Source organism: Colobus angolensis, unplaced genomic scaffold, assembly GCF_000951035.1.
Source record: "Colobus angolensis palliatus isolate OR3802 unplaced genomic scaffold, Cang.pa_1.0 Scaffold50, whole genome shotgun sequence".
Lineage (NCBI taxonomy): Eukaryota > Metazoa > Chordata > Mammalia > Primates > Cercopithecidae > Colobus > Colobus angolensis.
The window spans coordinates 4,638,796-4,661,828 of record NW_012118488.1 but is presented as its reverse complement, the minus strand read 5'-3'; the positions used below and the strand labels follow the sequence as shown (position 1 = coordinate 4,661,828).

The window sequence follows — 23,033 nt, the reverse complement described above, 5'->3', positions numbered from 1 at the left end:
CCTGGGCCCTGGCCTATCAGTTATGCCTGCATCCATCACTTCTTCAATCTCCTTCTCCCTTGCCTAAAAGCAGAAAGCTTCTGTGGCACTCGAGACCCATTCAGTTCTGAACTCTGGGCCCCACAGCTCCAGCTCTGTCCAGGGACCCTCTTCCCAACCCTCCTCTTAGTGGATGCCTCAGCAGCAGCTGAGCCTAGACTGGCCCCTCCCGCTGCAAGCCCGGCCTCCCTTGGCTTCCCCGACCCTGAGTAACCACCTCCTCCCCCTCCCAGTGCTCCTTTCACCGCCTTTCTTCCCTCAGGCCAGCATTCCTCAGAGTTCAGTATAAGCTTGCTCCCTCCACCAGCACCCCCACTCCTACCTCTCTGGCTGTCACTGGGGTGTAGACGACACTAAACAATCTCTCCAAGCTCCTGGCTTCTCATCCAGAGATCCAGAGCCTGCCTGATCTCCCTCCCAGGATGGCCCACAGCCATCTCAAACTCAGCGCATCCAAAACAAACCCTCTCACCTCCTCTCCCAAACCTGCTCCTTCCCGGGCGGCGCCATCATGATCAGGATTCTGCCTTAGAAACTTTGGGTTATCTAGGATTCTTGCCTGCCCTTCATCCCTCCGGACACTAAGGTGCCCCGGACCAGAGAACCTGCCAATGAAATTGGGTCCTACCCACACCCTCTTGTTCCCATAGCTATGGCCTTACTTGGGGCCCTCTTTGCCTCTGATCTGAACAACAGAAATAGCCTCCAGGCCCTCCCCCACCCAGCCTGCACCTATGGGAAGCACCGGCTTCCTTCAGCCCCGCTGGGCTAACATCAATCCCTGCTCAGACAAGTCGGGGCCAGGGCAGGGAGGAAAACCTGACTGTCCTTCAGAGCATCCAGTGCCACCCTGTGCATGTGCCCTAATCTCTCCACCGAGATCTCTCCGCTCCTACCCACCCCTCCATCTCCCACCTCCCCCCACCTCCACCACCCAAGCCACTGTCAATTCCATTCATCTTTCAAGGCTCCGTTCAAAAGCCACCAACTTTGTGAAACCCTTTCAAAGGACAGCTGGGGTTGAGCAGCTCTCCTTTGTCCCCTGAAGCCTCTCTTGCGGCATTTGGCATAATCATCCATGAAACAGAGTGACTTTTCCGCCAGAACCTACATTTCTTGGGTGTTTCTGGCTCAGCTCTCAACCCCCTGATATTCTAGTGTTCTATTCCAGTGTGCTGTGCACAGGATATGCTCCCCTTGTTTGTGGAACTGGGAGCGCGTGGAGCCAGGGGATGCCTAAAAGAATGAGAGAATACCTTAGCAGACATCTCCAAAACAATGCCCCTCTCCCTCCCACACCAGATAGCCTTTGAATGTCTGGGGCCAGTCAGCTGTAAAGGATCATCCCCCAAAGCTCTGCTCGGTCCTCAGTCCCAGCTCTTCAGCCAGGGCTCCTCTATCTGGAGACCAAGGGACTGGCTGGGGTGGGAGGTGTCCATAAACCTTTGCCCTCAAAGGCCACATTTAGGGTGTCCATGCATGTGGGTATTTTCTGGGGAGAGGGTCCCCAGCCTTCAGCAGAACTGAAAAGGAGTCTATGACCTCCTTCAAAGTTAATACTTATCATATCTGGACCACCTCCCCCTGCCCCACCCCCAGCTTCTCTCGCCTTGAACAGCCAACCTCACTCACTTATAAATAGAAACCCTCTCTGGACATGTATCTGGAGTGACAGGACGGCCCCAGAGTGTGAACAATGAGCAGAGTCATCACCTGCCCTGTCCTCTCTCAGCCTGCAAGGCCGTCTACCCTGGACCCTCCCCCTCCTCTCCCTGGCTACGGCCCAGGAGACCACTGGGCTACATGTGGCTCCCCTCTCCCTACATGCTGTTGTCCCTCTTCTAGAACATAAGATTAGCACCTGTCCCCCACCCCACCATGACCCAGAGCCAGGAAGGAGATGTTAGGAAGCTCCTGTGTCTCCAAGGTCCCACCCCTGCACTCTCCCCTCTTCCTGGAGAGGTCTGGCCCCAGTGCAGACCCAGGTGACACACAGAAGAGAAGGCAACCTCTTTTCTGAGCTCCAACAGTCTGCTGGATATGGTCACGATGGCTTGCAGGCACCTTGTATACAACATGTCCCCCAGCCCACATCTGCTCAAGCCACATTGCTCCTACCCCAGGTAGAAACCTGGGTGTCATCCTTGCTGCCTCCTCTCAACCCACATTTCCAGCTGATTGAGTCCTGCAGATCCAGCTTCCAGCCAGCTCTCCCCAGCCCTCTGCTCTCCATTTCCAGGGATGAAGATGTAGTATGAACTGCCTGGACCACTGCAGGAGCCCTCATACTGTGCCCTACCCTCCACCTTCACTGGCTATGTCCTACTCTTCCTTCAAACTCAGCCCAGAGGTCATCTCCTACGTGGAGCCCTCCCTGAATTCCTTCTCCGGTCTGGGTTAAGGGCTCCTCCTCCACGCATCCCTCTCTGAGCATGTGTCACATCAAGTAAATATGACTGCTTACTTGTTGTGACCTCTTTAAAAAGAAGGACCGTGCCTTGAGCCCAGTGGTGTGCTGGAGCTGTTTCTCACTAGCTTGGGATGACCAATTGTCCACATCTCTTCCCAACCCCACTTTCAGTGGAATCGTGTTGGTAGCTTAAAACCAGCTATGGTGGGAGCATTTACACCATGGAAATTGGCAAATGCTACAGATCAGGACTTCATTATTTTAGAAGGGCTGGTTGTTAAACATTTACCAGTAAATCACTGCTTAGGTCCAACTCCAATGCAAAAGGACGAATTGGAAAAAGCTTCTGGGCTCCAGGTACTGCCCTGAGTGGATGGGGCACACATGTAGGCTGGCCCCATATCAGATCACACTTCAACATCAAGTCATTTTCTTGCTCTCTCCTCAGTCTCCTGGGTTCTTGTCCTCCTTACCAGCCCTCTGGACAAATCAGTCCTGCCAGTTCTTCTCCAGCTGGTGGTTAAGGGGTGGAGGAAGCAGGAGAGAGAGGACAGCATGGGGCCAGCCCCGGGAGGAGCGGGGTATGACATATAGGTGCTTCCTCAGTCAGGAGGATGGTGGGGTAGCACAGGTTGGGGGGACAGGACAAGTGAATGATGAGTCAGCCAGGGGATGGTGGGAGAGGACAGGGCCTGCGGAGGGCAGCGGTGATAGCCAGGAGGGAGGGCAGGGGCTTCTCCAGCGAAACACCAGCAACACCCTCTCCAGGACCCCCCAGTCTGATCGATTCCAGGATCAATGGACACAATTGCCTCATTAAGGGCACCGCAGGGAAGCCATGAGCCTCCTCTGTCAGCAGCTGCTCTCCCTCCACACAGCGGCACCTCACGCAGCCAGCTCCAGGGGAGTCTCTGTCTCCCCATCCCACCCCATCTCTGTCCTCATTTGCATCTGGGACTCGGTCTCTGCCTTCAACTCCCTCTCTGTGTCTCTGCCTCCCCATGTGTCTCTGTGCTCCATTTGTCTCTGTCTATCTCTGCTGTGGCTCATCTCTGCCTCCACATCCTTTCTCCACTGCCTGCGTGTCTCTCTTCCCTGCCCTCCTCCCCCGTCTCCATCTTGCCCTCTGTGCCTCTGTCTCGCCCGCATCAGCCTCCTCTCTGTCTCCCTCTGTGTGTCCATCCTCCCATGTGTCTCTGTCTCCCTCTCTGTGCCCACTCTGTGTTTCTCTCTCAGCCCCCCACATCTCCTCGCTGCCTTCCCTGGCAACCCCCCGCCCCCAGCATGCTCAGGCTCCGGGGCCCAGATGGCGGGACGTTCACGCCGCAGTGCCTGCAAGCACAGGGCCATGGCAGCTTCTGGGACTTCTTACTCTCCGCGCCCCTGAGCCCGCTGGGCAGCTGTCAGTCATCTGCCCAGCCCGCTGGGGACTCCCACTCACCCCCATGGGGCCCTCAGCAACCAGGTATGGGGACAAAACCCTCCCTGGAGCAGACACTGCTGCCACTGAGTGATGCCTCCTCGCTGCTGAGGACTTAGGAGCCCTGGGCTGTCCCCGCCCTTCCTCAGGAACCTGAGCAAGGAGATGGTGCAGGCAGCCCTGACTGATGGCTGCTGCCTCCTCTCCAAAGGGGCGTCCTTCTTCACATTTAACTGAAAGCCCTCTTGCCGAGGCTTCATCTGCCCTGGGTCTGTGTGACTCAGCTTCTTCCCAGTGCAATCAAAACCTCCACCAGCAGCATCAGCTGAGCAGGGACTGCTGGGTGCACCCCCCAGGGGTAGGGAGAGGGCACTTGGGGAGGTGCCCCCTGAGGGAGGGGCACCTGACCATGGCCAGAAAAGGGGTGAGGGAAAGGAGCCTGAGGTTCAGGCTCAGGGAGCCTGAGTAATGGGAGGTTAGAGGCTGTCACCACCTGGGTCCTGGAAGCAGAAAATGCTGCCCACTCCCCACCGCCACCAATCTGGCAGAGTGGAGCACCTCTCCCTGGGAGGCTAGCAGAGTGGGCATGTGCACACACAACCACACCCACGCAGCCCAGACACAACATGCCCATCGTGGTGTTATGCGCACCCACCCGCTGGCACTGCAGCCAGGGTCTCAGGCTCTCTCCACCTCATGGCTGCTTGGAGGGGGCACTGTGGAGGCTAGAGGAAGGGACGCCAATGTGCGGTGATGGTGATGGGGAGGGGTGCACCTGGCCAGGTCAGGCAATCTTGGGTAAAAGCTGGGTGCTCGAAATATTGCAGGTGCAGAGTTCACTGGGGTGGTAGGGGGGCTTCGAATCCCCCAGAAAAGCGAACACCTCACAGTCTGCTACAGACCCAGCTTGACCTGTGCCCCTCAGCCTCAACCCAGACCTCCCAGCATGCCTGTACCACCCTGCCTGCACCACCTGCTTGAGATGCCCCTTCCACAGAGTACTGTGCTGGCGTAGGAGCCACTCCACACCTCTGGCCTCCTCCACCTCTGTTCCTGATTGGGAGGGTGTGGAGGTGGGGAGGTGCATGGCCTCTGTTCCAAACCAGGGAAGGTTGGGTTCTGATGGCCCAGTGCCTCCCTGCTGCCCCAGGGAAGCCAGAACACCCAGGCGAGCAGAGCCTGGGCAGACCATGAACTGCAGCACCTGCTTGCTAGCCTCTCTCCTTTTCCAAGAATCAGCCACGGGGGTGACCTGGAAGGCCAGACTTGGGGGAGGGGGAGCGGCTTCTGGAAAGAACCCTGTGGAAGAGGGAGCCAAACCTAGTTGTGAGGACCCATGGTGCCTGCTTGGACCCCCAACAAGCATGCAGTCTCAGCTCGTGGTGGGGGATCGGTGGGGACCCCCAGGCTACCCTTTCTGTCTCTGCATAGCTCTAAGGGTTAGAAAAGCCTCCTCCCCCTCAGCCCAGATCCTATTGCTTGCAGCCATCAGCCCCACAAAACAAGCCTGCTTCCTCTTCCACATGACAGCCCTTCAAATATTTGAAGACAGCTTGCCTGTCCCTGCTGAGCCCTCTCTCCTCCTCACTAAACATCCAGGTTCTTAGAACGATTCCTCAAACGTGATGGTTTCAATCCCCTTGCCATGCTGGGCACTCTCATCCACCCTAAGCTGCCCTGGTTCACAGCATGGCTCCCAGACCGGAGACCAGGAAAGACTGCCTCCCTCCCTAACCCCAACAAGCCTTCATTCCACCCAGGTGCAGGCACCAACCCTCCCCTCTGCACCTCGTTTACATGGCCTCTCCTGCTTCCAATCAGTCACACCCAGACTTAGTGGGTCAGATGGATGCCAGGGAACCTCCAACACCCCCACTCCCCACTATACCTTCTCCAAAGACCCAAACCTCTCCCAGGGACGCGCCTCTCCCCACATGCTGACGCTCACCACTTGTTCACATCCTTCAAAGCCAGGCTCCTCTGAGAAGCCTTCCCAGGTAGAACATACCCTGTGGCCTGTCCAGGGTGACCTCCATACTCAGAGACTTTAAACATTCCCTCTAGAGAATCTCCATGCATTGCTCCATCACCCATCTCCCCTCCTCCCTGCCAGGCAGCACGGAGAGGAAGCAGAGCACAGGAGGAGGGGTGCGGAGGGAGGTAGAAGGCCCCAGCCCCAGACGAAAAGCAGCTGGCAGGAGCCCTGCCTCTGCCACACCCCTACCTGCTCATGGTATTCGATGCCCATGCTGAGTGTATTGACCAGGATGGCGATCATGATTCCCCGGCCAAAGTACTTGCTGTCCACAATCTTTCGGAAGGTGTCACAGATTAGCCTCCAGAAGGCCAGCACAGAGCTGGGCTCTGCATCTGGGCCCAGGCTCCGTTGCCGCCGGCTGTGGGGGTCCCGGAGGTCACCGTGCTGGGCATCCTGTGTGAACTCATAAACCGCCTCACTGTCTGAGTCAGGCATTTCACGGTCGGCGAGCTCTACCTCCCCTGCCCCCGCCCGGGCACAGTAGGGGCAGCTGTCTGGACCACAGGCTCCACTGTCTGCCTTCAAGCAAGGGCTGGAGATCTTGCAAGAGCTTTGGCAGGCACCTGGAACAGGAGAGTAGAGGTGAGAGGCTCCAGAGTCTCATACCTGGGGCTACCCTGCCCTTCAAGTATGTGTAAAATGAGTCAGGGAGTCTGGGGTTGTTACAGTGATGGGGTGCCAGGCACTTAGTGGGCCAGGGGTGTAGAATGTCCTGCAAGGTGGGCAGTCTTGACCCACAAGATGCCCTGATGTCAATAGCACTTCATTGGCAGTCACTGCTGAGTGTCCTGGGGCTCAGAGAGGTGGCCTGAATGTCCTCTGAGATCCTGGACAGCTCCTATATCCTAGGTGACTTCAGCAAGGAGCCTCACTCCCCTTCCCCTTCCCAGAAGCCAGGCCTGCAAAACACTGCTCTGAGCAGCACTTTCCAAGGGATCCTTAAGACACGCCCACACACGTGCACTTGCACACACACCCACACCAGACACGTGCACCTGCACACGTGCTCCAGATGCACACACTTGTGTACACACTCATACTATTTGCACACCACCACATGGGCACACATACATGCACATACCAACACATGTGTGCACAAACACATTCACACATGACACATATGCCAGACACATGCACACATGTGCATGCACACACACCAAGAGCTTCATATCGCACATGCACCTACACACATCAAGCACATGTGCCTACATATGCATATAAACATCAGACACATGCATGCACACACGCACACACACACACTTGACCCCTTCACGGACATAGACACGTACACGCATACTAGATGCACTCATGAACACACACTCAGGGACCTAGCCTGAGACATCAATGTCCCTTTAAATCCAGCTTTGCTCACAGAATATGAGAACCTCAGAGACTACCAGGTAAAGCATGGATGTGGAGGCCCCCAGCTGAGGGCCTGGCCCCAGGTGGGCTCTCAGCAACATTTCCCCCTTGACTGCATCTGCACATAGGAGGGAGTCAGTAAGCAGCCACTGGCAGTAATCATGGGCCCAGCCTTGCCTTTTACACAGGAGGAAATAAAAACGTGGGTGCATGTGACTGGCCCACGTCCCGTGGCAGGGTAGTGGAGGAGCTGGCATAGAAACCTTTCGCTCTGGGTTCTGTGATAGCACCTTCTGGTCCCAGCCCACATTCCCACGTAACATCCCCACGAATATCCCGCTGCTCCCCACGTGCCACATCCTTCCTGAAACACAGGCCGTGGGCTGCAGCTACAGTGAACCTGTCTGCTGGGGAGAGCCCGACGTCCCTATGTGTCTCACTGCCCCCACGACACTGGGAGTTTCACCCATCAGACAAGCAGCTCCCTGAACTGGGTCTCCCTGTGCGGAGGCAATGAGACTCAGGTTTAGCCAGTGGGGCATGAAGCTGGGCACAGTCACACACCATTTCCTCTCTGAGCCTCACAACGGGGAGTCCTGAGTGTGCGCCCCGAGTCCGTCCCTCACCAACAGCACAGCCTTGGGCAAGTCAAGCAACCTCTCCAAGCCTCCTAGTTCTCATCCATACAATGAGGATGCTAAGAAAGGCTATCACCTAACGAGTAGAGAGGATCCAATGGGATTTTGCCTGCAAAGCATGTGACAGGCACGCAGCCATTGCGTTGTGCAACAGTTGCTAGACATTATTGCAAACAGCACGAAGCAGGTGCTTATTACATGATAGTTACTGCTATTACGATGTAGGAATTATGATTTCCACTTTAGCAGATGAGAAAATTCAAGCTCAAAGCAGGGAGTGACTGGTTGAAGGTGCCTAAGCAATGAGAGGCAGCATGGGAATATGAGCCCTGGTCCCTCTGACTCCAGACCCCTAGTCCCCTCTGGGACGCCACCTGGTCCCCAGACAAGGGCACCCACACACCTCCCCCAAGAGCTGTCACCTGTACTCTGTGTCTCCAGCAGCTTGTGCATGGAGCTGTAGGGCCCGGGTGGGATGTTGAGGCTGGTGAGGGTTGCGGGCCCAGAGCTGGCAGCCACCTCTACTAGTGCCTTCTCTTTCAGCGTCTCCGGTGGAGGGCTGGTGTGCACGGTGGGATACACCTTCCCGCTGCCCACAGTCCTGCCGGATGCCTCAGATGGGGACCTGGGAGGGGGTGCCTGGCAGCGGACTGGTTCTAAGTGGCAGTCGGCATGGTAGAAGCTGTGCACAGACTCTGTGCCACCTGGGGGGCCCCCGGAGAGGGCAGGCGTCGAGGGTGGTGGCAGCATGAGCCGGCGGGACCCATTGGCATCCCTGTCCTGGATCTCTGGGCTGGCCCGGGGGACTCTGAGCGTTCCATTGCCCAGGTGGTAGTGGTGGTGATGGTGGTGGTGGTGGTGCACCAGGTGGTGGACGGACAGGCGGCGGTGAGAGCGAGAGCAGCTGCTGCTGGGCTGGGTCTCCTGGCCCCCAAGGGGTGCTGGGCTGCTGAGCAGCCCAGCCCGCACACCTGCTGCCCGAGAGACCTGAGCCAGCCTGCGGGCTGCCTTACGAAGGATGTACACCAGGTACTTGAGCAGCTCCTCATAGCAGCTGCCGGGCTCAGAGAAGCTAGCCAGGGTGCTGGCGTTGGACAGGAACCGCACACGCTGCTCCCGCATCAGCTGGCTTTCCCGCTGCTTGGTCTCTGAGAACTGCGTGGCAATCACCACCAGGCACAGGTTGATCATGAAGAAGGAGCCCACCTGTAGGGGTGGGGACAGGAAGAGGAGACGTCCTGAAGAAAAGTGAATCACAATGCCAGCCACCATGTACAGAGGAATTCCTATGCGCTAGGCGCCACGCTCAGTTATTTTCCAAGCATTATCTCATTTTATTTTTAAGACAGCCTCAGGAGGTGATGCTGTTGTAATCTCCATCAGACAGGTAAGGAAACTGAGGCCCAGAGAGGTCAAAGCATTTGCCCAAGATCACTCAGCTAATTCAGAGCAAGGCTAAGACTGGAACCAAGCTCTATGAAATTCCAAGATGTTGCTATTGAACATGGTGTTATCCTGCAATCTCTCAAATTCCCTGTCCCTAAACACGCACACCTGCAGAGACGCAGCACCCTTCTGCGATTTTCATTAGGAGTAGCAAATGCTGTGGAAATGAATGCAATATTAGGGACATAGGGTTTTCAAATTATATTGAGCCTTGAGATCTTGGCGAAAACATCATTTACAAGACTCCTACTTCTAGCCCCAATTCTAGCTGTGTGACTTTGGGAGACACCCTTAGCCATGGGACCACGTATCCTCATCTGAAAACAGGGACCACTGGCCTCATCTGTCCCCGTTTTCCCTGTGCCCCCTTCCTCAGATGGGGGAGGGGTTGAACCCTTGACCCTACAGACTAGTCAAGCTGCCACCTGACTTGCTCACACTCCCCCAGTCCCCATATCCATGCCTCAGTTTCCCCAGAACTCTGGAACGGCCATGGTTTGGATAACAATCCCGAATGAAGGAAATGAATATTTATGGTGACAAAGCAGATTTTTTTTTTTCTAGATCGTGTCCTAGTAATTATGATAATTAGCTTCACTAGTGTGATTCCAGAGAGCTGTTAGGAAAGATTTTTCAGGGGGTGTGTGGGAGGGTGGAAACTAGGCCCCTTAGCTCCCTGTCTGCTTCCTTCTCCCTCTACCAAGTCCAGGAGGGAAAGGGAGTGGGGTGGGGGGGGGCACATGGTGAGAAGACCCCACTTCCCTGAAGCACTGGCCTCGCCCCTTGAGGTGGTGGCCAGGGATGGGAACGGGCCTCCAGCCGGGCTTCGCCCCAAGCCTGCCCACTCTTCCGCACCAGGGGAAGCTGCGCAGGCAAGAGGGGGTGGCCTTGGGGACTTGCTCTTTCTCAGGGCCTACCCTCTGTCTCTCACTCACCAGGAGCTGCCTCATTTTGTGTTCATCTCTCTCTGGAGCTAGTCCTAGGTCCTGAGTAGATCTTAATCTTTCTTAATCTCTTTCTCTCAATATCTGTCCCTCTGTCTGGCTCTGTCGTTGGCCTCTTGGTGACATGGAAGAAAGGCTGAATGTGGAGTCGTTAGCCTGCGACTGAATTCTCAGCCCCAGCCACTTACTTTCTGTGTGATCTTGGCCCAGTGACCCACCCTCTGGGGCGCCAAGTTCTCATTTAAGAGATGGGGACCACAATCCCTACCCTGGCACCTCACAGGGGACGACGAGGATTAAACAGGCAGCAGATGTTACAGCATACGTCAGCAGTGATGCCCCACTCTTGGAGATTAATACACAGCATAGGCAAAGCGCCTGGTAGGGTCAGATAAATGAGGAAACATCAGTTTCCTCATCTGTAAAATGGAAAGGATTATGGTGAGGATTAAATGCACCAGCACATTGAAAGTGCTTAGATCAGGGGCTGGTGCATAGTAAGTGCTCAATAAATATTAGCTCAAAGTGGTAGCGATGAAGTTATTAACTATGAATGGTAGTGATTAAAACTATTAAGTATTGCTGCTTTTGCCTCTGTCTTCTGCCTTCCTAAAGTCTTGCAGTTTCTGAATTGGCAGGAATAAGAGATCAGGCAGCATTTAACACCAATTGATCACTGATCAGAACTTTGGGTGGAATAATTCTTTATTTGCAAGCATTTCAGGATGTTTAGCTTCTCTCCCCTCCCCCAGTAACAAGTTGCCAATTGCACTCCCCTTGTCCTTATGAAAAACAGAACTCTGTGAACATGCTAAGAAAACCACTGGATTCATTCAAAGGGATGAATTGAATGATATGCGAGTTATGTCTCAATAAAGTTATTTAAAAAAATCAAAACCAGAATCACCCTTTCCCATTCCCAAGTGCCCTCTAGGGGAGGTGATATCATCTCAGGGTGAGAACCATCCATTTTACCCATGAAGAAACAGAGGTCCAGAGCAGTGCTGGGGGCCTCAAGAGGAATGACTTGCCTAAGGTTCCAGTAGCAGTAAGTCCTGCCTTGACCTTGGATTTCCTCCTGACTCCGCATCTGGTGTCCCTCCTACTACATGACAGACACCCTCTGTACAGGACTTGCCCTGAGAGCTGAAAACTTCAGACAGAACAAACTATCCCTTCTCTGGACTGCCCCCACGGGTGTCCCCAGGATCGCCCATCCCCACGGGGATCTGAGGAGTCACTCACGATGATGAGGAGGATGAAGTAGATGAAATTGTAGAAGGAATGAGCATCCATCACAAAGTACATGATGTCGACCCAGCCCTCCAGCGTGATGACCTAGGGGGTGCAGAGGGGCAGGCTGACTATGGGCCCACCAAATCCTCCTCCAGTCTCCTCCAGAGGCCTTAACCCCCACCCCAACCCTGAGAGCGACCACTCCGATCCTGGGCTGTGTCCTGGGGCTGGTGTTCTGGGGAATCTCCCGGGGCCCAGGCTGCCCCACCTGGAAGATGGCGATCCAGGCATAGCCAATGTTGTCAAAGTTGATGGCACCCTTGAAGGGGTTGTGCTCCCCCGCTGAGCAGTTGGTGTAGTACTGGTTCCAGTTGACACAGGTGGTATTGCTGGAGCTGTTGTAGGCCTCATAGTCCAGACCACAAGGTGGGCCACCGCCCCCCTCCCCACGCAACGTGGGCACGCTTCTGCAGGACCGCATGCCATTCTCGCGTGGCTGGGAGCAGATGAAGGGGCTCTCATCCTCATTCTCTGTCTGGTAATAGCGCTCCAGGTCCACGCTCAGGGGGCTGCAGGATGGGAAGGGGAACGGGGTGAGGCTGGGGAGTGGGCTCTCCAGGGAGAGGGCCCAGGAAGGGAGAGATGGCATGAGTGCTCGAGGCACACAGGGTGAGCAGGGCAGAACCAAGAATGGGGAAGGAACTGGGCAGGACAGGGATTTGTGGGCACCAGGAGCATGAGGCCTGAGTGGGGAAACTCCAGACTTAGGATGTTGGAAGGTCACATACTAGAATAGTGGTTTTCAAATTTCGCTGCACATTAGGATCACTGGAGAGGTTTAAAAAAATCTCTGCATCCAAGCTGAGCCCCAGATCAACGAAATCAGAATCTCTGGAGGTGGCACCCAGGCATCAGTACTTTTTAAAACTCCCCAGGTGGTTCCAATGGGTAGCCAAGTTCGAGAACCAGATATGTCTCAGATGTTAGAACAGATATGTCAGTAGCAACCGGAAGTGAGGAACTAGTGGGGGGTGCCCCAGCCCCACAAGCACTCTCAGGTCCTCCCGGACCCTGTCCACCACTCACAGGCTGAAATTCTCAGGTAGGAAGCATCGATTCCGAAGCAGCCCTGCCCACAGCTGGACGCCGACGATGCCAAAGATGAAGAAGACGAAGAAGCAGAGCAGCAGGACGTTGCCCAGCATGGGCAGTGTGTCCAGCAGCAACGTGACGAGGATGCGCATGCCTGTGGGGGCAGAAGCCACGCTGGGGACACCAGGCTGGCCGGGCTAGGCTGACTGCCACGGCCCGGCAGCACTCCTGGAGGGGCCCCACCAGGGACTCTGAGGCTGAGACGGCCCGGCTCAAGCTGGAGGGGAGACCAACAGACACCTCTGACTCCCCAGATAGCCTCTGCAGCCCCTTATCCCGACCCACTTCCCCTTGTGTCTTGCCCATAGTAATCTGCACAGTACCACCGACAGTGAGCTAGGGAAATTGTGGCCCATCCTAACTCTCTCAGCATCATCACATGTGGATAATGTCACTCCCAATTTACAGATGAGAAGTCTGAAGCTCAGAGAAATGACTTGACTCACCCAGTATCACACAGCTGCTAAGTGTAGGTGCCGGAACTTGAACCCAGGCTTTGGGCTTCCGAATCCCTCTCCAACACACACCCACACTCGCACACACTTACACGCACACTCCCTACCTACTTCCTTCTCTCAACAGTCACAGTCACTTGACCTTTCTAAGTTATCACCACCAGAGTCATTAGGGAAACTGAGGCAGCGAACTCCAGGAGGAATGACACTTGGCAGGAATCTCATTTTGAGAGCCAGCTCCTAGGCAGGGGCCAAGATGCCCTGTGCGTCACTACGGCTCTGAGCCCCGCTACCCTGAATCTATTCCCTGCGTGGTCCAGATCCCCAAATCAAGACCTGAAGAGACACAATACTGTCTTCTCAGAAGTCCATCAATTTACAACCCCCTCCACAGGGAAAGCCACTGAAACCCCCTCCTCAAAAGCCCTATTAGGGTTACTTCCCTCTCACTACATTCCAGGTCTAGAACCCAACTGGCCCAAATGGTCTGAACCAGCCCCCAGTCCGCCAAGCCCTCATCGAGCAGACAGATCTCTCATGGCTGGCTTCACCCCCAAAGTGCCATCTATGGCCCCCTGCCCCCTCCAGGGCAAGAGCTGCTAAGCAGCAGCTAATTAACCCTCTTGGTGACTGCAGCACCCATCCCCGCCCCTGCTAGCCCAGTCTTCTCACTCCCTCCCCCTCCTCCTACCCCATCCCCCTTCTGCTTCTCTGCACTCCAACTGAGATCAATTCCTCAGGGTTTGTATTAAGGGAATTACACCGGTGGTTAGACAGAGGCTATAAATCTGCCAGCCATCACCTGGGGCGGGAGAGGAGGCAAGGTATGTCCCTCTTCTGGAGCTCCTGTTAACACCAACACAACCCGAGCCCCAGAGGACACATTCAACAGCTCTGCCCTCCCAGGGGCAGCAGTAACATTAAACACACACACACACACACACACACACACACACACACACACAGCGCAGGGGGCTGCTGCATCAGGTATACAACCAGGCACTGAGCCCCAGAAACATGCGTTCCCCGCCAACCACCCCACTCCTAGGACCACATCAGGGACCATCTGCAGCTTGTGTAGGTTGGGGAGTTGCAAAGGGGCCTGAGCAAACGGAGGGGGCAGGATGGAGGGGAACCAGAGCTGCCAAAGCCTGGCTGGCTCCAGAAACCAATGCAGTTTAATTTAGATAATGGGCCCGGCAGTTGCTGCAACGGGTTGGAAGGCGGTGGGAAGGAGGAAGGGGACAGAGGCGGAGGGTGAGACATGGAGTGGCCTTGTCTTGAGAGAAGTCATGTTCAGCGTGGCCAGCGTGTCTCACCAGCAAGAACCAGATTGTATGAGAGGCTGTTCTGGCTAGAAAAGGCCATTAGCACCTTGCATCCACTCCTTGCCTGTCAGCCTCTCCAGTCCCCACACCGCTATCCTCCCAGGGGGAGTGGTCATTTAGCTGAAGGGAAAGGGTAATCTGAGATGTTTCTGAGACTCTGACCTAAAGCCAGGCTAAAATGAGGCGGGGTCTTCCCAGGTAACTCCCATAGTGCCACAGTCAGAGTTCTATTTTGTTCCAGCAACCCCGGCTCCCCGCTGAGCCCTTCTCTGGCGGGGCCTGTGAGGGGTCAGGTGAGGACACAGTGGTAGAGGTGGGGTCTAAGATTTCCACATTTCCTCCTGGGGCTCTCTTCAGGGGCTGAGGGCTGAGGGGTCACTCACTGGGCACCCGGTTAATGGCCCTGAGCGGTCGCAGCACACGGACTGTCCTGACAGCTGAGAAGCTGACGTTCTGCAGGTCCAGCGAGTACTCCAGCATCCTGCAGGGAGGGGCCCAAAGGGAGGCCCTTTGAGTCTGAGGCCACAGTGGGGTCAAAGGAAGTCAATGAGGAATCCTGCTTTAAGGGCAGCGGGACAACCTCTGAGCCCTTTTTCTCCTTCACCAAGGGACCCTGAAGATCCGGCTCTCTGTCTGGGGGGCAAGGCTACCCCCGAGACAAGGACAGACTGTCCATCAGAGAAGGGGGCAGAATTAGGAAGAGGGCCTTGGAATTTAGAATATAGGCTACAGTGCTAGAGGCAGGGCAGCCTCGGATCCTCAGGAGACAGCCCAGGGAGAAAGTGGTGCTGTAACTAGGCTGGAGCCACGAGGTCAAAGGCCCGGAGCCCTGAACCTGGGGAAGGGACCGATCTGATCCATTGCTCTCCCACCCCAGCCCAGGCCCTCACCCTGCAATGACGATGAAAAAGTCAAGCCGGTTCCAAGTGTCTCCCAGGTAACACTTTTTCCCAAAGATGCCCAAAGCCACCATCTTCACCACCATCTCCACGGCGAAGAAGGCAAAGATGAAGTCATCAAAGGCCTGATGTGGGGACAAGAGGTGGCTGAAACTGAGAAGTGGGTGAGGGAATACCCTTTAGGCCCACCCTAGCCCCCACCAGTTGGGTCAGGGCCTCTTGCAGAGGAGTAGGGGGTATTAAGATTAGGAGGGGCCAACCCCCCAACACACACACACTCACCTGCAGGATCCGGCAGCGCTGAGAGTCACAGGCAATGTCCTCGCACGGCCGGAACATTCCCAGGGTCACGCAGTTGAGAAGGATGACCAACATGCTGATACGCTCAAACCAGGTAGGGGCAGTCAAGGAAACAGCCGGCCAAGGCTGGAGCTGAGGCCAGCCCCCTGCCCTGCCCTAACACCTCCTCTTTGTTTACCTCCTGGCTCTATCTGAGGCTAAACAGGTGTGGTGCCAGGGACCTGACCTACACGTCAGACCAGCCCCCAGCCCCAGGCTCCCCATCAGAGAAGGGGAGTCCCACCTTGGTCATCTCACCTCCCTGGACCCAGCTTCCTCATCTGTAAAGGAAGACAAGCCACAAATACCCTGACTATTTGTACAAGTCATTTGGGGAATAAATCGATCATGCCTGTGGAAATGCCAGACACCATGAGTTTGCTGCAGAATCTGAATCCTATTCTCCCTACCTCACAGGGTAGATGTGAGAAGCAAATGAGATACTGTATATGAATGTGTTATACAAACCTAGAGTCGGATTATGCTTGCCTTACAGTTTACCAAGCACTTTCACACAATGCCACAGTTGATGCTCACAACAGCCCTCTGAAGTATCCGGGATAGATCATTTTCTTCCCCAGAACGCGAGGAAGTTGAGGCCCTGGAATGCCAAAGTCATAAGCTGAAGGTCACCCGAGAAGCCAGGATGAGACGATGGTTTCCAAGCTCCTGATCTATGATAGTTTCCTCTGTACACCATAGCTGCTCAGGCAGGCAGAACTGCCTGTCATGACCGCCCTGGCACTAGGTGGAAGGTAGACATCCACAGCTGCAGTCCCCCTTGCTACAGCACCAGAGCCTGGGGCTCCCTCTTCTACCACCAGCCTCCCAACCTCTCAACACCCTCAAATGACCACTAGGCACATTCACACATTTAAATATTGAGGACCCATTATGTGTTAGGCACCATGCCGGGCATAGCTCCCAAGCCATGCAGAGTAGACAATGTCTACCCCCTCCCCCAAGAGTCCATTGCCACCATCACACCTGCTTGTGGCTTCCAGCCCAGACTAGCCAAAACAGCAAGCGGGAGGGAGGGGTTCTTTCTAAACCCTGGGTCTTTCCACACAGTGGATTCTACGGAGTGACTCATTTCCAGCCCATCAGCAGAATGTACAAAACAGCCTCCGGACCTTAGAAGGTTCCAGGCACTGGACTCGCAGTTAAATGACCAAGTATCCTATTTTCTTTAAGGAAAATATGAGAAGGGTGGGGAAGAGTAAAGACGTTAGAAAAGATCAGAGAGCAGGAGATTGGGGAAAGGAGACCAGAGACCCCCAGGGGAATGGGGATGGGGGAGGTACTGTGGCAGCTCCTGGCATGACCCACCAAGTCAGACTCTGTAGGGCCCAGAGCAGGTGGAATCTTGCTTCTGGAATGAGAAGGCTTTGGCCAGGCATGAAGAGGCCAGCAGGAATGTTCGGGAACCGATGGACCTTCCTCCCAGCTGGTCCCAGCCATAGGCCATCTCTTCTGACTCCCAAGCCACATGCCCTCCCCCACAGCCCATGACTCCCTCAAACCCCTGACAGCCCTCCCCCTTCTCTTCTCCACCACCCAGGCCCCTTTCCCCTAGACTCACATCCCTGCTCGCCACCTGTCTGTGGTACCCTGAGAGTCCTAAGGCACTGCAGTTTCCCTAACCCCCACCTCCTTACAAGAATAAGAGGGTTTTTTTTTTTTTTTTAAAGTTCTAGGTTTTTGGGGACAAGTAGATGGGAGGGAGGAAATAAAAAGTGCTCTGTTTCCATGAAATTGTTTTTCTGAGTGGAGCCAGAGTGCAGTGGATCTCTCCCCAGAATGGGGGTCAGCCAGAGGTCACCCTGGAAAAAGGGGGACAGGAAGGGAGCCATCATTTGGAAAGGGAAAGACCCCGTTACCCTCAAGAACTGGTCTGCTTTCCCCACGCAGGTCCCCTCCTCTCCTCTGCAGGGAAAGGGGGGTCTGGAAGGAGCCCATGTGAGCGAATGTCTCTATGTGGAGGGGCAGATCTCTGAGGAAGAGGGGCTCCCAGGACATCTAATTGGACCCCTCTAATGGCACAGTTCCACCATGTTAGTCATCTATGCACTTGTCAACCTCCCCTGCTGAGCTGGGGCTCCTGACAGGCAGGGGCATTCCAATACATCTTAGATCCCCTACGGAGCTTGCTGTAGTGCCTGGCACGGAGCAGATGATCCATACCTGGGAAGACTGAACGAATGAATGAATGAATCAACCAATCAATCAATCTCCTTGCCTAGAAGCCAGATGTGTCTCCCCATTCAGGTTTTCCTGCCTTGTTTCCCCCGATAGAGGTGAACTGCTTATAACTGTGGAGGAAGGTACAGAAGTGACCTCCACAGAGGAGCTGCCCCTCTTTCTGTCCCCACCTTACTCAGGCTCAGACTGGAGGCCTCTTACAGGCAGAGTTTGCCCCCCAAATAACCTTATGCACAGCTCTGGACCATGGCAGCCCCTTCTTAAGGGTCCCTTGGCAATTCAGCCTACTTCCAGGTAACATCCTGCCCACCCTGTACAGCTCTCCTTCCACGACAGGTAAGCATAAACGGACAGGGAAGAGACCAAGGCACATGACAATTTGGGACAATCTGAATAGAGGAATAATTAACCGGGGGGGGGAGGTGGTCTTTCACCCTTCTCAGATAGGGCTCGTTTCCTTGGGAACCTGGCAGTATGTCACTGTGTGATGTTCTTCTGTTGCCATAACGACAGGAGGATGTGTCACCAGGTGGTGTGGATTTGTTGTCATGGTAATTAAAGAGACCCCTCTCACATGATCTCCCTTTACTGAGGCTGTTATCTTGTCCTTATGCAGGGGAGGAGAATCAGGGAGACCCACAGGTTATCAGGTTGGGGGGAAAACCATGTGACAGATCCCCATGGTAACCAAGGGAACGGGGGACACTGGTTGCCATAGTGACTATGAGAGACCTGTGCAGTCACATGTCTACTGTTGCTATGGTGACTGTCCGGGCTGGAGTGGATCCCAAAGAGGGGGTAGGAGAGGGGAGGATCTTTCTTCTCCCCACAACCCACCATCAAAAGCAGAGAAAAAGGAAACGGCAGAGAGGAACCCCACTTCCATCCCTCCTCCTTTCCTCCCTCGTGGGAGAGAGAACTAGAGCATGTTATCTCCACAAATGAGTCCTCTCTGTGGGGCTTTATCTAGATAGAGCCGTTGCTTAGCCTGGCAGCCACAAGGGTGAGCAAAGCAGGGAGAGGAGGGGGGTGGCCGGGACACCTCTAGGGACACAGGGGCTCTGGGCATGAGCTGAAAGGGAAGCAGGCCCTCCAGCTGCCCCATTCCCACCCAGGAGACTGGAAATGTGAGACTAAGGAACATTGAGGAGAAAATGGGCCTGGACCCAGGAGTCCCGGCATTCTAGTAAGTGAGGAGGTAGCGGGGTAGGTCCTTGCCTCACCCATCCCACAGAGAGGCTGGTGTCTATCGGATTCGGCAACCCCTAGGGGTAACAGGGGATGTAGGGGCTCCACCCTGCTCCAAAGCTCAAAGGGGGATTCCCCCAGCAGAACCCCCCCATTCCTGCAAGCCCATTTCCCTGTGGATCCCCCCCACCACGCTTCAGTGTGTGGGTGTAGGGGGAGAGAGGCTTCCAGCTGAACTGAAAACTGAAGCTCACAGAAAGGCAGCCAGCTCCACCCAGAGACAGAGACATAAGACACAGAGACACAAGAGAGGCAGCCCGCTGGACTCTTTGGGAGGGGAAATAGGCCAGAAATCTGATTCAAACGTCTGTGACTCTGTGTGTGTGTGTGTGTCTGTGTGTGTCTGTGTGTGTGCGCGCGCGCGCGTGCGCATGTCTGCGTGTGAGCAGTTGTGTCTGTCGCCATCCTGGCTGAGGCAGGCAGGGCGGGGTGAGTGCTGGGCGGGAGCAGGCGAGGGTGAGGGGGGGCTGCGTGGTGGGGGTAATCCCAGGAATGGTTCCAACTGGCACTACGGATGATGGGGAGTCCCCCAACAGAGCGGTGGAGCGGAGCGGGTGGGAATGAGTGTGTGTGTGACCCAGAAGGAAAGCGGGCCTGGGGCAGAAAGCATGCCAAGGGGTGATTTGGCCCCCCTCAATCCCATTCAATTCTCCAGCCCCAGCCCTTCTCCCCAGAATCTCCTCTGGCGAGCTCAGGGTTTGGAAATTAAATTGGAGGAAGGAATTGATGAAGAGACAGAAAGAACACTCCCCTCACCATTTCCTCTGAGGACAGAAATGGAGAATTCTCCCTAGGTAAGAGAAATAGGCAGACTTGGGGCACTGGGACAGTGTGGCAAGGAAAGCTCCAGAAACTCCTGTTCCCCTACCCCTCTAGAGGGACACACTCAGACACACAGAGTGACGCACAGCACAGTCACTCACTCACACTCACTTCTGGAAGCCATTAGGGCTCCTGCCGTTCAGGCCTCCCCCCCTCCTCCCCCAACTCCTGGCAGGCTCCCCTCTCTCCCTCTGGCCCCCCTCCCACTCCCCCTCTCTCGGCATCCCAAATGCCAGCCTGTGATTTCCAAATGAGAAAAAGCTGTGCTGGGCTCTGAGCTTGGAGAAACTCCTACACAAACTTCCAGATGTGACACAACAGCCAGAGAGGGAATGCGGAGGAACTCCTCCCCGAGAGGGGAGCACACTCCCTCACACTCGCAGGAACACATATTGGAAAGGCCAGCATGCTCCCCTCCGATCTGAGGCAGGGGTGACTGTCTGCCGGTACCCCTGCTCTCCACACCAAAGCTTGCACTTCTGTGCCTTTTGCTGTCCTCCCTTCCCAACACACACAGACACACAGAGACACACAGACACACACACACACACACACACACACACACACTTCCTACCTGGGTCTAGATCTCCTCTCTAGGAAACCTGGTCTCTTAAAAAGGAGAGGCCAAGAAGTAGAATGTGCCAAGAAAAGCCTAACTAGCTTCAGTTAGTTGGGGGGTGGAGGGGAGTGTCCTTATGTCTCTCAGGCTCAGAGGTGTAGATGAACACTCCTGAAGCCTGGGGGGAGCCACAGATACCACAGAGAGAAAGAGGGAGGCCTAGGAGGCAGTTCAAAGCCCCTCTGGCAGCAAAAATACAGGTGTCTCTTGGTACTTGGGTAGGATGGCAGCGGTGAGGGGCAAAGCCTTAGGCAGTCCCCTGCCAAAAAATTGTTCTCAACCCATCCTCAGCCAATCCACGCTTCTCCAGACCTAGTAACGCTGATGCCCCACACCCCAGACTACCACTCCCATGGGGGAAGCTGCTCCCCAACTCCCAAGGTGAGTGCTGTCCTCCTACCTCTCTTCTCCCATGCCAGGCCTCAACGCTTGCCCCTGTCCAGACCCCTCAGTGAAGGAGTCTGCCTCCAGACCCTCCACTAGCACCTGGAGATAAGGCAGGCGAGAAGAGATGCTAGCCTAGAGGTCTGTTTTCAGGGAGAGGGGAGAGAAGAGCTCTCTCTACCTCCCCTGGGACCCTTGAGAAGGAGGACATAGAGGTTGATGCTTTTTCCCATTCGTGGAAGGGGTAAATGGTTAGGGGCAGAGAGGAGAGTTGCTCAGAACCCATCCTTTCCAGCCATATCAGTTCTCCATCTCCATCCCTGCCTTGGAGAAAGGGGCCTGGGGGTGGGGGCTCAAACCTCAAGATTGTGCCTATTCAGCAGGAACACAGACCTCTAAGGCCTGCACCTCTCTTTCTGCAGCTCAGAGAGAAAGGAAGAAGGGGCAGGGGATGAGGAGAGGGTGTGATGAGGGGAGCTTCCCAAAGACCCACAAGGTGTAGAGGATGGGGGTGGGGGGGCCATAAGCTCATCCCTGCTTTGCGCACTAGAGGCAGCAGAGCTGCAGAGAGTGAGGGCGGCACCAACCTTCCCACCCCCCCTTCCTCAAAGCAGAGTCCCAGCTAGGCTCACAGGGGCTACAAAGGAGACCTGGGGTCTCCCACCCTGGGTCTATAAGAACCTCTGAGCTGGAAGGAAGGAGCCCAGAGAAGCTGTCCAGACCTGGGACTGCAGCAACACCTCCCCTCCACCTTTCCTTCCCCCGGTGGCAGGACCCACCGGGGAGCCTGGGGCCAGGCGTCTATCAAGTGGTGCTTTGTGCTAGGGGCTGACCAGGCTGGGGTCTCCCCTACCACTCCAGCCTAGGCAGACAGGGGGCAGTGCTAAATCCATCTCTCTGTAATGTGGGGCTTGCATTCCCCAAACCTATCTGCAGAGTCTACACTGGGGTGGTAGACCCGAGTCCTCCTTAGTGAACACACTTCACAGTATTACGGTCCCCCTAATACTTTCTCAGGCCTGCAGTCCCCCATACCTGGTCTGCAGGAGCACTCTTTATTTGTGAGAGGAGAGGAGTAACCTGGACCAGCTTAATCCCATCCCCCACTTGCTAAAAAAGCTCTTGCCACAGTCTTTCCCTCCACAAGAAAAATCCAGCACAAAACTCCCCAACCCAACCTTAAGCATCCTGCATCGAATGGAGATCGGGTAGAAGGAGGCACTCGCGGCACTGGGCTCTAGCGGAAAGGGGTTCCACTTCCAGCTCTAGGGGCAGACAGATCCCCTCCACCACATCTTGTTCTCATTCTGCGCCCCTGACATCAGCCACCGCCGGAATCTCCTTGTTGTGCCTCCAACCCGCGAGGTGGGGGGTGAGGTGGGCCAGGACCTGGTCCCCGCCCCCCCCAACATCTCCCTCTGTGTCAGTAAAAACCTCAGCCTCAAGGACCAGGTTGGGGGATCAGACCCTAGAATCCACCGCAAACTTTGGGGCGGGGGAAGGAGGGAAACCCAGGAGATTGCAGTCCCCCCTCCTCCGTCCCCGCAGCTTCCTCCCCACCGCCTCTCCCCCCCGACACCAAACTCGGAAACCAAACCCAGCTCGCTAACCGGCGCGGGCAGAGTACAGCTTCCAGGCTCCCGAAGCTTCCCACATCTGGAGGATGACGACCCTCCCCTGCCCACATCTGGAGGGCGTCCAGCTGCGAGCCAGCGGGGCACAGCTCTCTTCTCCTGGCCTGGATTCCACCCCCCACCCAGGAGGACTGAGATGTGTGTACGGAGGTGGGGTAAGCCCAGGTTACCGACGAGACCTGCTCGCGTCTCCGCTCCCACTCTGGTGCCCCCTCCCCTCCCTGGCAGCCCCCCTCTCATCCGCCCACCCTCCGGGCTCACTTCTCCGACTCACCTGGCGGTGGATCCTCTTCCCCCCCGACCCCCGGTGGTGCGGCCCGTCCCCCTTCCGACCCCGCGTCTGGCCGTCGTGCCCCGAAGGATATGGGTTACAGACCGTGCGGAGACACCAGCTCCGCGGGCGGCTGTCCTGGCTCAA

General features: G+C 55.7%; 1 protein-coding gene across 1 annotated transcript in view; it reads right to left on the bottom strand.

The window, feature by feature from the left end:
* Positions 1-23,022, bottom strand: part of CACNA1G (calcium channel, voltage-dependent, T type, alpha 1G subunit) — a 65,924-nt gene extending 42,902 nt beyond the window's left edge. The window contains exons 1-9 of the mRNA XM_011959968.1: positions 22,981-23,022; positions 15,650-15,761; positions 15,359-15,492; positions 14,852-14,949; positions 12,620-12,779; positions 11,802-12,102; positions 11,543-11,635; positions 8,330-9,113; positions 6,094-6,470 (exon numbers count right to left, since the gene is read on the bottom strand). Coding sequence (XP_011815358.1) covers positions 6,094-6,470; positions 8,330-9,113; positions 11,543-11,635; positions 11,802-12,102; positions 12,620-12,779; positions 14,852-14,949; positions 15,359-15,492; positions 15,650-15,742 — 2,040 coding nt within the window. The 5' untranslated portion in view covers positions 15,743-15,761; positions 22,981-23,022. The remainder of the gene's footprint in view (positions 1-6,093; positions 6,471-8,329; positions 9,114-11,542; positions 11,636-11,801; positions 12,103-12,619; positions 12,780-14,851; positions 14,950-15,358; positions 15,493-15,649; positions 15,762-22,980) is intronic.
* Positions 23,023-23,033: the final 11 nt, after the last annotated feature.